This window comes from Lepidochelys kempii, chromosome 4 (assembly GCF_965140265.1).
Source record: "Lepidochelys kempii isolate rLepKem1 chromosome 4, rLepKem1.hap2, whole genome shotgun sequence".
NCBI classification, from domain to species: domain Eukaryota; kingdom Metazoa; phylum Chordata; order Testudines; family Cheloniidae; genus Lepidochelys; species Lepidochelys kempii.
In genome coordinates, this window is record NC_133259.1 from 135311330 (window position 1) to 135325958 (window position 14629).

The 14629-nt window shown below is 43.7% G+C and overlaps 1 protein-coding gene across 1 annotated transcript in view; it reads left to right on the forward strand.

Annotated features, from left to right (window-relative positions):
* Window positions 1–14629, forward strand: part of ATRN (attractin) — a 270477-nt gene that overhangs the window by 64317 nt on the left and 191531 nt on the right. The window contains exons 2-3 of the mRNA XM_073342975.1: window positions 1103–1186; window positions 9590–9703. Coding sequence (XP_073199076.1) covers window positions 1103–1186; window positions 9590–9703 — 198 coding nt within the window. The remainder of the gene's footprint in view (window positions 1–1102; window positions 1187–9589; window positions 9704–14629) is intronic.

Genomic DNA, 14629 nt, shown 5'->3' on the forward strand with positions numbered 1-14629 from the left:
ATTGCAAGTGACACACAGGCCTGAGTCTTAACTGGCCAATTGGAATGCTCATTTGGAAGTAATTACTCCCAGGGAGAAAAGGAAACATCAGAGAAATACAGTTTAATTGAGGACCCTTAATCACTCACTCCACACCGGTACAGTTGGTGCATCCTCTCTTGCTCTCCAATTCTTCCATACGTAGGGTTTTGTTTTTGTTTTTACACAAACACCTCAAATGCTAGATTTTATGAATCTGCTAATGAGTGCCTAAAATCATACATTCAGTCTGTGTCCAGCAGTGCTGCATTTTAACAAAGACAGTGGAAAATAATTTTGAGTAGTCTAAGGGGAAACAAATTGTTGGAAGAGGCAGCATATTTAAGAAATAAACTTATACCAGGAACAGGGACCATTGCCCGTAATGTGGGTTATCAAAGTCTTCAAAGCAGAAACGAGTTATAACTGATCCAGGCACTGACAGAGAGGGATTATTCCATTTTTAAATGGAGAGGAGACTAAGGGGAGTTCAGCACATAGATTTCAGACGAGAGTCTGTAACATAAGTCGAATCTAGACTGGACCATAAGTTACCCTTGAGACTCTGCTTTTGAAAGTAATACTTTGTTGTATTTTGAACGTTTTACTTTTGTAGTAACTTTGCAGTTTGTTTTAAACAAATCTTTCATTTTCTGTTTGTTTTCACTACAGTCCTTATAAGCAAGTACCTTGTTTCATCACTTTTCACTGCTCGATTAAGGGAAGCTCTGTTGCCATCCTCCCTACATTACTCTTTCTGTACCTGTCTTCAGTTATGAAAGAAATACCATTTGTCTGAGTTGCTGGTCTGAGAAGGAAGCCAGATGAGAACACCACCTTGAATTTCCTGGCAGAACTTGTGGGTACTCTGGCTAGTTACGAGAAGGGGTACAGACCAAGAGTACAATAGCAGAATCCCAATTGTCTGATCCATTTGTGTGTGTATTTTTTATAATGGCCATTCAATAAATGAAAATGTAAAGCTGGGTGCTTTAATCAGGGTATTTTTTTGAAACTAAGATGGTTGGAAAAACTTAAGTGTTTAATCACACTGGAAACCTACATTTCTAATTTTTATTTACAGGCTAACTGGATCTTCTGGATATGTAACAGATGGGCCTGGAAATTATAAATACAAAACAAAATGCACATGGCTCATTGAAGGAAAGTAAGTAGCAAACATCTTCATTTTTAGAGGGTGTTATTTACAGTAATTTTAAGTGCAGTTCAATTTCTGAACACGTTTAGACCTTGGTTTCACTCACTTCTATGAATTATTGTGGGAAAGAACACTCTCACAATAATCAACATTGCCCTTTCTTTCTAAATGATGAATTTCAATGGCTTGACTGCTTTATAAAATTGGATAGTTGAAAAGATCAAAATGAATAGAATTTTGTCCTTGTGGTAAAATGACTTAAATGTTATGGTTGTAAACCCTCCAGATTTCCGAATTTCAGATGGTAGGCTAGACTGCATTTGTAACTCCTTCCCCCCCCCCCCCCCCCCCATGCCAAAAGCAGAGAGCTCTAACTTTAAAAATATCCTGTGCATGGAAAAAAACAATCAATTTTCAAATAAATGCTGAGCTTCTGTTGCTTTCCAAATGTGTATTTACTCATTAGTTCCCAATGACTTCAAAGGAATGGTTGCCCTTCTTGGAAAGGTCTCTTACTGTCTGAAAAGGCAGTTGGGAATCGCCCACACCAACACCCTCCTGTTGCTGTTGTAACCCACACACCTCCTGGGTGTAGTGATTGTTTCCCTCTAGTGGCACTGAGACCCCTCAGAGATTAATAAGTCTGCTACAGCCTTAATTAAGAGCCCTGTGGCTTCTCGCTCATGCAGTAGAGGCTCATGCATTTAGCTCCAAAGGTTCCAGGTTTGAGCCTGCCCGCCGATGACCGGGATCTGTTAGTGTTACACTGTGACATGGATCACTTTTTTTTTTTTTTTTTTGCTTTTACTGACTTTTGCAGTAATTTTAAGAGTGACACTTATAGCGTTTAGCTTCTGACCGTCATCTGATTAGTGGTGTAACCATCATAAATGTTTGTGTTTTTTGGATTTTTGTGTGTGTGTATGGGTGAGTGCTGGCACCAGAGCTGCAAAATCAGTCTAGTTTTTAAACATTTGAACTGTCAGCTGTCATGCATTAAACAGTGTAGCTTTAAGTGAGGTTGAAGCAGAACTGTGGAACTCTGGAAAGAGGCTAAATGGGCAGGTTTCTGAATAAAGACGAGGTTTTGTGATGGAATGAGTGACTTCATCTGTGCTGAAATTCATGGGAGTTGAGGTTACTCAGCATCTTGCGGGATCCAGTTCCCCAAGATCTTGAAACAGCAAAGAATACATTTTTAACAATGTTCTCTGCACATTTAGTTTCCGTTGGTTTTGTAAAAAGATTTGACTCCACCCTGTTTTGAATTTCAGACTATAGAAGATGTCTGTGTTTTGTCTCTGTGGAATGTTCCTTAAAATTCTCCAAAGCTCAACAATTCTATTATAACAAGCTTTAATCTCATATCACTATGCTAAAGTTTTCTACTTATTAACTTATTTTTTCCAAAGAAAATGTTCTATTCACAATTCCCTGATAAACATCAAAATAGCTAATCTTAGTTCAGGTGCAGCGTTTCCTTGCATGTATCCGGCTGCTTTCCCAGGAAAACATATATTCTATGAGGAGTGAGTGAGGGATCTTCTTCCTCAGTCATACCACATGTTCATTTTGTGCATCTCTCTACACCAAACCTGTTAGTTGAAGTACTGGTGCACACAAAGCTCTTCTAGCTTATCATTCTCATTTGACTTTAGTCTTGGCATCAGAGGATCGTGTGAATGAGGGTTCAGGCTGGGCAGAAAGGAGACAGTAGAGAATTACGCTGCCAAAAACAAAGCACACGTCCTTACAGAAATAGTCTGTTCTATCTCTGGTTTGCCAAATGTAAAGGTATGCCATTCTGAAGTATAGTTCTACTCTGAAAAGTTTCTATAAAACTGTCAATTGTGTAGGTGTCTTCCCATTATGCCCTGAGTGAATCCTGTGCTGCTGTTAAGAGAGCTCTTGAGCCTAGTAGACAAAGGTGTGTATCAAGATGCAGTAGCAGGAAGTTGAAGCCAGACAAATTCAGACTGGAAGTAAGATGCAGAGAAATCATGTAAACTGCTGAACATTCCCTACCTTTTCATGCTTGGTAGGCTCACCATGCCTATAAAACAGGGACTGTTGGAACCTGCAAAGCACTTGTGGCAGACTCCAGCATCGATTCCAGCCTTCAAAAGGATTTGAGTACTTTTGTTCTCATCCAGTGCCAGGATCTCTTGTAGCCGCTGTCCAGGAGAAGTTCAAACAGCAATGACCTCCCAAACCAACACAAAGGGAGAAAGCTCCAGCTTTGTGGTGTATATTTGGGCAATAAAGTCTACCTCCTAGCCAGTCTCTAGATGTGAGAAACTAATTACCCAGAACTGGTAGCAAAATACAATCATTTGCCCTGGGACAAGCTGTCTCAATTTATGGTCGCACTTCCTCTAGAGCAGGGGTGGGCAATCTTTGTGGCCCGAGGGCCACATCGGGGTTGCGAAACGGTATGGAGGGCCCAGTAGAGAAGGCTGTGCCTCCGCAAACAGCCTGGCCCCCTTCCCCTATCCACCCCCTTCCGGGACCCCTGTCCCTAACTGCCCCCCCCCCCAGGACCCCACCCCCTATCGAACTCCCCCCTTCACCCTGTCTCCTGACTGCCCCATCCGACCACCCCTTGTCCCCTGACTGTCCCCCGGGACCTCCTACCCCTTATCCAACCCCCCACTCTTCCCGCCCCCTTACCATGCCGCTCAGAGTGGCAGAACTGGCTTACTGGAAAGCCTGGGAGGTGGGTGGGCGCAAGCCGTGCTGCCTACGCAGCGGCATTGGTGCAGGGGAGGGAGGACAGCGGGGGAGGGGCTGGAGGCTAGCCTCCCCAGCCGGGAGCTCAGGGACCGGGTAGGGTGGTCCCGTGGGCCGTAGTTTGCCCACCTCTGCTCTAGAGTCTAGGAAAGAGTTCAAATCTATAATGAATGAGGAGAAGCTGATATCTCACACTTCTCTGTGGGCTGCACTAGATTAATCTAATACAGTGTCACTCACCATGGTCACATCTGAGATGTGAAGATTATCCTGGTTCCAAGCATTTGGGATTCCCATGGAGATCCAAAGAACTGAGTAGGGCTGTCGATTAATTGCAGTTAATTCACGTGATTAACTCAAAAAAATTATTCGTGATTAATTGCAGTTTTAATTGCACTGTTAAATAATAGAATACCAGTTGAAATTTATTAAATATTATGCATGTTTTTCTACATTTTTATATGTATTGTATTCTGTGTTGTAATTGAAATCAAAGTGTATATTTTGCTTACAAATATTTGAACTGTAAAAATGATAAAAAAAATAGTATTTTTCAATTCACCTCATACAAGTACTGTAGGGCAATCTCTTTATAGTGAAAGTGCAATTTACAAATGTAGATTTTTTTTGTTTGTTACGTGACTGCATTCAAAAACAAAACAATGTAAAACTTCAGAGTCCACTCAGTCCTACTTCTTGTTCAGCAAATCGCTAAGACAAACAAGTTTGTTTACATTTACAGGAGCTAATGCTGCCCTCTTCTTATTTTCAGTGTCACCAGAAAGTGAGAACAGGCATTTGCATGGCATTTTGTAGCCTGCATTGTAAGGTATTTACGTGCCAGATATGCAAAACATTTGTATGCCCCTTCATGCTTTGGCCACCATTCCAGAGGACATGCTTCCATGCTGATAATGCTCATTAAAAAAAATAAGCATTAATTAAATTTCTGACTGAACTCCTTGGGGCAGAATTGTATGTCCTCTGCTCTGTTTTACCCACATTCTGCCATATATTTCATGTTATAGCAGTCTTGGATGATAACCCAGCATATGTTGTTCTTTTTAAGAACACTGTCCCTGCAGATCTGACAAAACACAAAGAAGGTACCAGTGTGAGATTTTTAGAGCTACCTACAGCACTTGATCCAAGATTTAAGAATTTGAAGTGCCTTCCAAAAACTGAGAGGGACGGGTGGGGCTTGCTTTCAGAAGTCTTAAAAGAGCATGTAGAAGGGTTCGGCCGGAGCTCGTCCCTCTCCAGGGCAGTAGGGAACCACCCCGTCTTGCTACATCTGTCTGGTTACGTCCGAGGAACTAGTCTGGCTGCGGGGTCTCACGCAGCGGTAGAGGCAAAACAACAGTTACGCCCGGTTGGCGGGCAGTAGCGAGTCCCACGCTCCGGTCCTTGGACAGGGACGGTGCAAACCGTTAAGCAATAAGCCCAGGCCCTATGTTAGGGTGGCGGCAAAGAGTCCATGGCTCAGGCCCTCAGGCAGGGGCTGAGCAAACAAATAAGCACCAAGCCCAGGCCCTGGCTCAGGGCGGGCAGTACAGCGTTTGGGACTCAAACACCAAGCTCAGGCCCTGAGAAAGGGGCTGAGCAAACAGGTAAGTTCAGGAGACCCCGGCCCTGGCTCCGAAGGGCCTGGGAGAGGGGGAGACTGTCATCTGCATGTTGGGTGGCAGGGGGGATGCAGGCCCACCCACTCCGCTGCGTCCCATCTTGGGGCCCTAGCAGCAGCAGACGGCCTGCTGTTGTGTCAGTGGGGGTCCTGGCTGCAACACACTGACATAGGCTCTAGGTGTGCTGCAGCCAGACTAGGGTCGGCTACCCCCGGGCTACTTCCTACCTCCCCGTCTAGAGGTACCTGCACCTGGATGGTGTCCTTCAAGGAATCAAGTACCATGGGTACTCTTCAGGTACCCAGCGAGTGGTAGGCTCGGCAGCTTCTCTGGGTAACTTGCCACAGGCAGGCTTAACAGTTTCTCAGGGGTCAGGTCAGGCCTCGGCTCGGTTGCCAATTGCAGGAGTCTCCCAGCCGGGAGCTAGGCCACAGGCGTCTGGCTTCTCCAGCGGCTGGGTCTCTGGTGAGCACTGGGGTTGGGCTTTTGTACTTCCTGTCCTGTGCCTTGACCTCTGTGGGGCTGGCGCAGGCTCCACTGGCTCTGCCCACTTTGGCGTCTGGAGGGGCTCGTTCCTCTCTGGGGCTGCAGGGAACCACACTGCCTCGCTACAGAGCAACACTCTGATGCAGAAACTACAGAACCCGAACCACCAAAAACGAAAATCTAGCTTGTGCTGGTGGCATCTGACTCAGATAATGAAAATGAACATGCGTTGGTCCGCACTGCTTTGGATTATTGTTGAGCATAACCTGTCATCAGCCTGGACACGTCTTCTAGAATGGTGGTTGAAGCATGAAGGGACATGTGAATCTTTAGCGCATCTGGCACCTAAATATTTTGCGACATTGGCTATAACAGTGCCACGAGAACGGGCAGCATTATCTCCTGCAAATGTAAACCAACTTGTTTGTCTGAGTGATTGGCTGAACAAGAAGTAGTACTGAGTGGACTTGCAGGCTCTAAAATTTTACATTGTTTTATTTTTGAATGCAGGTTTTTTTGCACATAATTCTACATTTGTAAGTTCAACTTTCATGATAAAGAGATTGCATTACAGTACTTGTATAAGGTGAATTGAAAAATACTATTTCTTTTGGTTTTTTTACAGTGCAAATACTTGTAATCAAAAATAAATATAAAGTGAACGCTCTACACTTTGTATTCTGTGTTGTAATTGAAATCGATATATTTGAAAATGTAGAAAATATCCAAAAGCATCCATTATTGTTTAACAGTGCGATTAATCATGCAATTAATCTTTTTAATTGCTTGACAGCCCTACAATTGAGGGCTTTCTCTTTGAGGACAATGAATTTCTTAATTCAAAGACAGATGAGGCCTTCCATTCTTTAAAGGACTCCCAGAATGATCCATGTTCCCTTGGCCTGTGTGTCTCAGCTCCAAGAAGGAAGCAGGAAAGATCTGAGAGCTCCTTCAATACTACTAGAGACTGCAGAGGACTCCAAAACCACTGAGGAAGAAGCAGAGGTTCCAGTGCAAGTGACTTTCCTCCTCTTTTCCCACTGTCTGGCAGTCTGGGCCTTCTGCCAGACGGCAAGTTTGATGCCAGTGTCAAGAGCTTTGGAAAGCCATCAGATGATCTCTTCCATTCTACATCCTCCCCCTGGCAATCATCTCTATAATTTTAGAGGTCTGGACATGGATCACTTTGGACCAGTGGATCCTAGAAACTGTAAACAAGGGGTATTCGACCAATTCCAGTCCCTTCCTCATATTCCCTACCCGCTTCCCTCTCCATTTTTATGAAGTGAGCTGTAGCTCACGAAAGCTCATGCTCAAATAAATTGGTTAGTCTCTAAGGTGCCACAAGTACTCCTTTTCTTTTTGCGAATGCAGACTAACACGGCTGTTCCTCTGAAACCTTTCATGAGAGATTGTTAAAGTAAGAAATAGACTCTTTTTACAGCTTGGAGCAGTAGGGAACGTGCCCTTTATGTTCAGAGAGAGGTTTTTTTTATTCCCATTATTTTCTCCTCCCAAAGAAGAAAAGGGTAGGCATCCCTTTTCTGGACCTTTGATGTCTCCACAAGTTCATCCATCATTGAAAATTCAGGATGATGACTCTTGCTTTCATAATTCCCTTGTTAGGTCCTTAAGACTGATTCAGGGCTCTCAACTTCCAAGACACTTACTTGCACATTCATTCATCTGGTCCACGGGAAATACTTCCGATTTGTAATATGAACATTTCACTGCCAGTACAAAGTCTTGCCCTTTGGTCTTCCACAGCACTGAGGGTATTCACCAAGTACTTGACAGTTGTGGCAGCTCATCTGAAGAGATAAGGGACCCATGTTTATTCAGACTCAACTACCATTTCAATTCATGTTACTTTAAAATACTTCATCACCCTCCTATCCAGGGCCACATTGTGTTTTCTCATCATACAGTAGACCAAGGGTTCTCTAACTTCATTGCACCGCAACCCCCTTCCGACAACAAAAAATTACTACATGACCCCAGGAAGGGGGACCGAAGCCAGAGCCCGCCTGAGTCCCACTGCTCCGGAGGGTAGCACAAAGCCAAAACCTGAGCCCCACCACCCCAGGTGAGGAAGAGGTCAAAGCCCAAAGGCTTTAGCCTGAGCCTTGCCACACAGGGTTGAATCCCTTGGGCTTTGGTCCTGCATGGTGGGGCTTGGGCTTTGAGAACCGCTGCAGTAGATAGATTCCTGAAAAGTCACATACATGGTTATTTCCCCCCAATTTAGGAGCCCCCTTCCTCTTTCTGTCTCAATAGAGGATTAGCAAGGTAGATGGGTTCCCACCCTTCGAGTCTTCAGCAACTTGTTCGCTATACCACCTTCCAGTGAAGACTGCTTTTTTAGTGCTTTTTTTTACAGCTCAAAGGATAGGTGGCACATGGCAGATCCTCCTTGTATAGTGTTTCATAAGGATAGCGTCACAATCAGACCTCGTCTCAAGTTCCTTCCAAAAATTGTTTGAGTTCCATATGAACCAGTCTGTTCATCTCCCGGTTTTCTTCCTCAAGCCTCACTCCCAGGGAAAGCAAAGTTTCACACACTTGTAGTAAGGGCACTGGCTTTTTATATTGGCAGGCCAAAACCATTCAGGAACACACTTACGTTGTTTGGCCTTTGCAGAAATGGTTAAGGGTCAGTCACTATTCTCTCAGATTATCTAAGTGGGACTCCAACTGTATGAGAACTTTTTATGGGTTAGTCACTTGGTCACATTACAGCTCAGGCAGCCTCTGCTGCCTGTTTCAAAAACATCCCTAGTTCTGAAATCTATAGGGCAGCTACATGGAGCTGAGTACACACCTTTGCAAGACGCTACTCTTTCGTCCTCTCTAGTCATTGTTTAAGTATCTTATGCTGTATACGTTGTTATACCATATTTATCCAATTCCATGCAAACAAATAAATGCTTGTTAGTCACCAAAAGTGGAATCCATTTTTCTTCAAGTCATTGTCTAATAATTGAATACTTACCTTACAGAAATTGAGATGTGTGGATATCAAGGATCTCATGGCCCAGCCTCCTTTCCTGCTTTTCATAGAATCCTAGAATATCAGGGTTGGAAGGGACCTCAGGAGGTCATCTAGTCCAAACCCCTGCTCAAAGCAGGACCAATCCCCAATTTTTGCCCCAGATCCCTAAATGGCCCCCTCAAGTATTGAACTCACAACCCTGGGTTTAGCAGGCCAATGCTCAAACCACTGAGCTATACCCCTCCCACCTACAGAATTTTGTATTGGCATAGGAACAGAGGGATGGCTGGGTCCAGCCTGTCCTTAATGCCTTTGGGGGGCTGGGGTGGGGCGGTGAGAAAGTTCTGGGCACAGGTGTGGCCCCAGCGGACACTGCTAGCCAAATCTCGTGCATGGGCTACATAGAGTAGAATCTAAATGGACAACATATCTTGAGAAATCACAGTTACTGTAAGGTGAATAGCTGATTTTTTTTTTTGAGTCACTTTGAGAGTGAAACTGCACATCAAGGCAGTTGTTTGGAGATGCTGCCATTGTGGGTTTTTTGTATGGTTAATTTAGGGTTTATTTTTTGTTTAGGCCAAATACAATCCTGAGGCTTCGATTCAATCACTTTGCTACAGAATGCAGTTGGGACCATTTGTATGTGTATGACGGAGACTCAGTTTATGCTCCATTAGTGGCAGCTTTTAGGTAAGTCCTACCCACACAGTATGAAGCTAATTGTATATTATGCTATTATTTTACTTGACTCCTAAATGAAGATTTGGCTTTCCAAGGAAAAAAAATATGATCTAAGTATCATAAAGATATAGCTCTGTGTGTGTACTGGTGATAAGTGTACTGTTACTCAAACCATAGCCAACCAATAGTAAAAACTGTTAGTATTTCTCTGAGGGATGGATCAGGGGATTTCACAGTAGTACACTTGAATCCTTATTTTGTGTGAACTACATAAATCCTGTTGTTTTTCTTTTTTAATACCAAAAATGTTTAATTTGAAGTTATTCATTACGCAAGTCTTATATAAACTACAAAATCTGCCCTTAAAGTATCAGGCTTACACATGGTAGTGAACGTATTATGTTATAGTAGGTTTGGGTCTTGCTTGTGTGCCTGGAACCAAGCAGAACTACAGCCATACATTGGTCACAAACGGCTCAGCAGCACCCTCAATTATATAGTTTTTTGGTTTTTTTTTTTTAAAAAGCCAAAAGTTAAAGCTAGTTTCTTCCAGTAATTTGGAAGAGAGATTCTTGTTTACTTCTCATGAAGTCATTTGGATGCCACATTGATGGCCCTTTTAAAAAACGAATACAGGTAGAGTGATAAGCTCCTGGGGACAAGGGAGATTTGGCAGTATTGGTAGTAACATAAGGCATTATGGCTACTGGTGCCAAGAGGTTAATAATTTAAGTGCAGAAGAAAGATCTAAATACAATATAGTTTAGTAGCAACAGACCACCTTATGTTCTTGTCTTCTTCAGCTGAGGTAAATAGATCCCAGAAGATACGTATGAATTGTTAATACCCACATTGGACTCGAATCCTTTCCTATGGGCCAGCTGTACTCCCGTTTCCAGAATTACCATTGTACTTAATTTACACTTCAGTTTTTGTATAATTTTCCAAAAATACATTACATTTGCTCTAAACATGACAGCCTTTCTACACAGTATGTAGAAAAGGGAACAAGAATAAGGTAGAGACAATGGACAGGGAAAGGAAGGACAAAAAAGGTTGTAACTTACTAAAAAACAAATTAGTGGGTTTTTTTACTTTCAATGAAAATGTAAAGATTCCTGTAAACCAGGGGTGGGCAAACTACGGCCTGCGGAGAGCGGGGTCTGGGGTTGTCGCCCTCCAGCGCTCCAGCCGTGGAGCAGAGTGGGGGGCCGCTCCACGCTGCTTCCGGAAGCAGTGGCATGGCCCCACTCTGGCTCCTATGTGTAGGGGCAGCCAAGGGGCTCCGCTCTGCATGCTGCTGCTGCCGCACCAAGCACCGCCCCCGCAGCTCCCATTGGCTGGGAACTGCAGCCGATGGAAGCTGCAGGGGCGGTGCCTGCTGATGGGTGCTCCTGCATAGGAGCCGAAGTGGGGACATGGCCTCTGCTTCCGGGAGCCGCTTGAGGTAAGCGCCGCCTGGAGCCTGCACCCCATAGCCTCTCCCCATGCCCCAACCCCCTGCCCCAGCCCTGATCCTCCTCTCACCCTCCGAACCCCTTGGTCCCAACCCGGAGCACCCTCCTCCACCCCAAACTCCTCATTCCCAGCTGGAGCCAGCACCCTACTCCCCAGCCCGGAGCCCCCTCGTGCACCCTGAACTCCTCATTTCTGGCCCCACCCTGAGCCCTCACCCCCAACCAGAGCCCTCACCCATCCCGCACCCCAACCCCAATTTTGTGAGCATTCATGGCCTGCCATACAATTTCTATTCCCGGATGTGGCCCTCGGGCCGAAAAGTTTGCCCACCCCTGCTGTAAACACTCTACTTGTATTTAGGGCTCAAAAAGAGGATGCACAATTAGGATATCATATTATTCTCGTTCCTATTTTATACATGGGAAAATGTTTGGCATTAAAAAGAAAAGTAAGTGACTTGGCTTTGGGTCATCAATTTGGGTGATATTTGCGCTGGGAAAAAAAATTTCATTTTCCTGACTCCAATCATCAGCTCTTATCAAGCTGATTCTTAGTACATTGCTGAACAGGTGGAATAAGCATGGTATGTGCCTCCAGTTTTTATATATTTTCCCCAAATTAGTTGGTTTTTAAAATGAGGTTATAGGTAGTTCATAGCATTAAAATTTGTGATTCATAGTTTAAAATCATGTTGCAAATCACCAGGAAGTCTGTGCCTGAAAATTTGAGCATAATGCAGTGGTGCTTTTGAGGTAGAAAAATTATATTCAATTGTTTAATTGCTGCTTTAGTTGGCATTTGAATTACACTCTTCATTAGTACGGAGCTGATTTGCTCTCTAAACTGATTTGAAGAAATAGCAGATGCCTCTAATCTTGATGAAGGGTGAAAAAAGGCATCTGTTCAAAAATCCTCCTCCTAGTACCATAACACAAGAGAACTGTTTAGAATTTTTAAGGAACTATGGCCATAATGTCTCACTTTCCTTGGGTTGAATTTTAATATTTACTGTTATCACTTTCTTTAGCTTTTCACCTCTTTTCCTCATTGACTATGCTGACAGAGCACTTGTAGGAATTAAAGGGTGCAGTGTGTATGCTTTTAAACCTTCAAAATTTGTTATTAACTTATTATGCACAAAATATGAGAGTGGTATTATTTGTATTACAATAGCATCCAGAGACTCAGTCAAAAGGGGGAATACAGACACATGGGAGGAGACAGACTTTCTCCTCAAAGAGCCTAGACAAAATGCAAGAAGTCGGTGTAACAAACAAATGTAGGGAGGATGAGGGAATAGGGATAAGAAAACGTGTCTAATGCAGGTTTGAAGTTATTCCATTTGCTTGACTTGAAACTTGAAAATTTGTGGGCACTGCTCGTCTATGTTACCATATTTTTCACTGTTTCCTCATCCTGCCTCCGTTTCTTTGTTACAGCCACTTGATGTATGAGATCTTCAATAAACGCATAAATTTGGGACAGGGAATGTCTCTCACCATGTTCTTATATAATGCTTACCTCAGTGGGGCCTTGATCTGGATCCTACTATAACACGAGACGTAGAAGTAGTAATAATCTGTGTTGCACATTTCCTTTTCTGTTCTGCTCCCTATTTGCTAAGTTAAGATTGGTTATGTGGGGTGATATGCATTAATTAGAAACCTGTATATTAGAACATGCTGGTATAGATTTACTGTGGTGTATTTTCAATTGCTCATAGCTATTTGTTAACACATAGAATAGAATCCTAGAATATCAGGGTTGGAATGGACCTCAGGAGGTAATCTAGTTCAACCCCCTGCTCAAAGCAGGGCCAATCCACAATTTTTGCCCCAGATCCCTAAATGGCCCCCTCAGGGATTGAACTCACAACCCTGGGTTTAGCAGGCCAATGCTCAAACCACTGAGCTATCCCTCTCCCCCATGCGAGTGCAGCCGCTCAGTGGTGTATTGAAATAACACAATTCTAGGTTGATTGAGATGAGATATCAGAAGCTTGCCTCTGATTTCTTGAGCATATGCTGAGCCTTTTCTTCCTGTTCTTTCTACCCGAAGGTGCCATGGCCTAAAAGAATGAGCTTGGGGTTTATTACATGTGCCTTACAGCACTCGATAATGAAGACAAATATCATTGCTTACATTTTGCAAATGGAATAACTGAAGCACCAAGAAGTTTATATGGCCAGTGGCACTTAACAAATCAGTGCCAGAAATAGGTCTGTTCACTGCTGTTCAGATACTACAGTGATGGGCAGTAGAATAAAGGCTCAGAGAATGTCTGTGCCTCATTCAGTCCAAATCTCATAGTTCGGATGGAGCTGAACAACAGTAAAGTTGAGCATTAAAAAGGCTGAATTTCTTACTACAGAACATTAGTGCATACATCCATTGTATTCTGTTTATCCAGGAGGGGGTGATACATATTTGCTGGAGAAGAGATGTCTGAACAGAAGCTTTTTTACATTTGTTTCAACTCAAAGTTCTAAAGAATGTATTGCAGGGAAAACCCAGAATTCACAATGGAGTGAGCTAAGTTGCTCAAAATGTCTTCATTTCTAGTATCCAGGGTCCTGGAAGCTCTCAGAGAAAGAGGCAAGACCTGCTGTTCACACCTACGCTCTCTGTATGTTTATATAAAAACTTTGATTGGAAGTAAATTTAACGGACTCTTCTGTTTGAGAGGCCTAGGTTCATAATTTAAGGCCAGAAGAGACCACTGGACCATCTAGTCTGACCTCCTGCATAACACAGGACTTTTGTTAATTAATTTGTGCCTAACGTAGAATCATAGAATCATAGAATATCAGGGTTGGAAGGGACCTCAGGAGGTCATCTAGTCCAACCCCCTGCTCAAAAGCAGGACCCATCCCCAATTAAATCATCCCAGCCAGGGCTTTGTCAAGCCTGACCTTAAAAACTTCTAAGGAAGGAGATTCCACCACCTCCCTAGGCAACGCATTCCAGTGTTTCACCACCCTCCTAGTGAAAAAGGTTTTCCTAATATCCAACCTAAACCTCCCCCACTGCAACTTGAGACCATTACTCCTTGTCCTGTCCTCTTCTACCACTGAGAATAGTCTAGAACCATCCTCTCTGGAACTACCTCTCAGGTAGTTGAAAGCAGCTATCAAATCCCCCCTCATTCTTCTCTTCCGCAGACTAAACAATCCCAGTTCCCTCAGCCTCTCCTCATAACTCATGTGTTCCAGACCCCTAATCATTTCTGTTGCCCTTTGCTGGACTCTCTCCAATTTATCCACATCCTTCTTGTAGTGTGAGGCCCAAAACTGGACACAGTACTCCAGATGAGGCCTCACCAATGTTGAATACAGGGGGACGATCACGTCCCTCGATCTGCTCGCTATGCCTCTACTTATACATCCCAAAATGTCATTGGCCTTCTTGGCAACAAGGGCACACTGCTGACTCATATCCAGCTTCTCGTCCACTGTCACCCCTAGGTCCTTTTCCGCA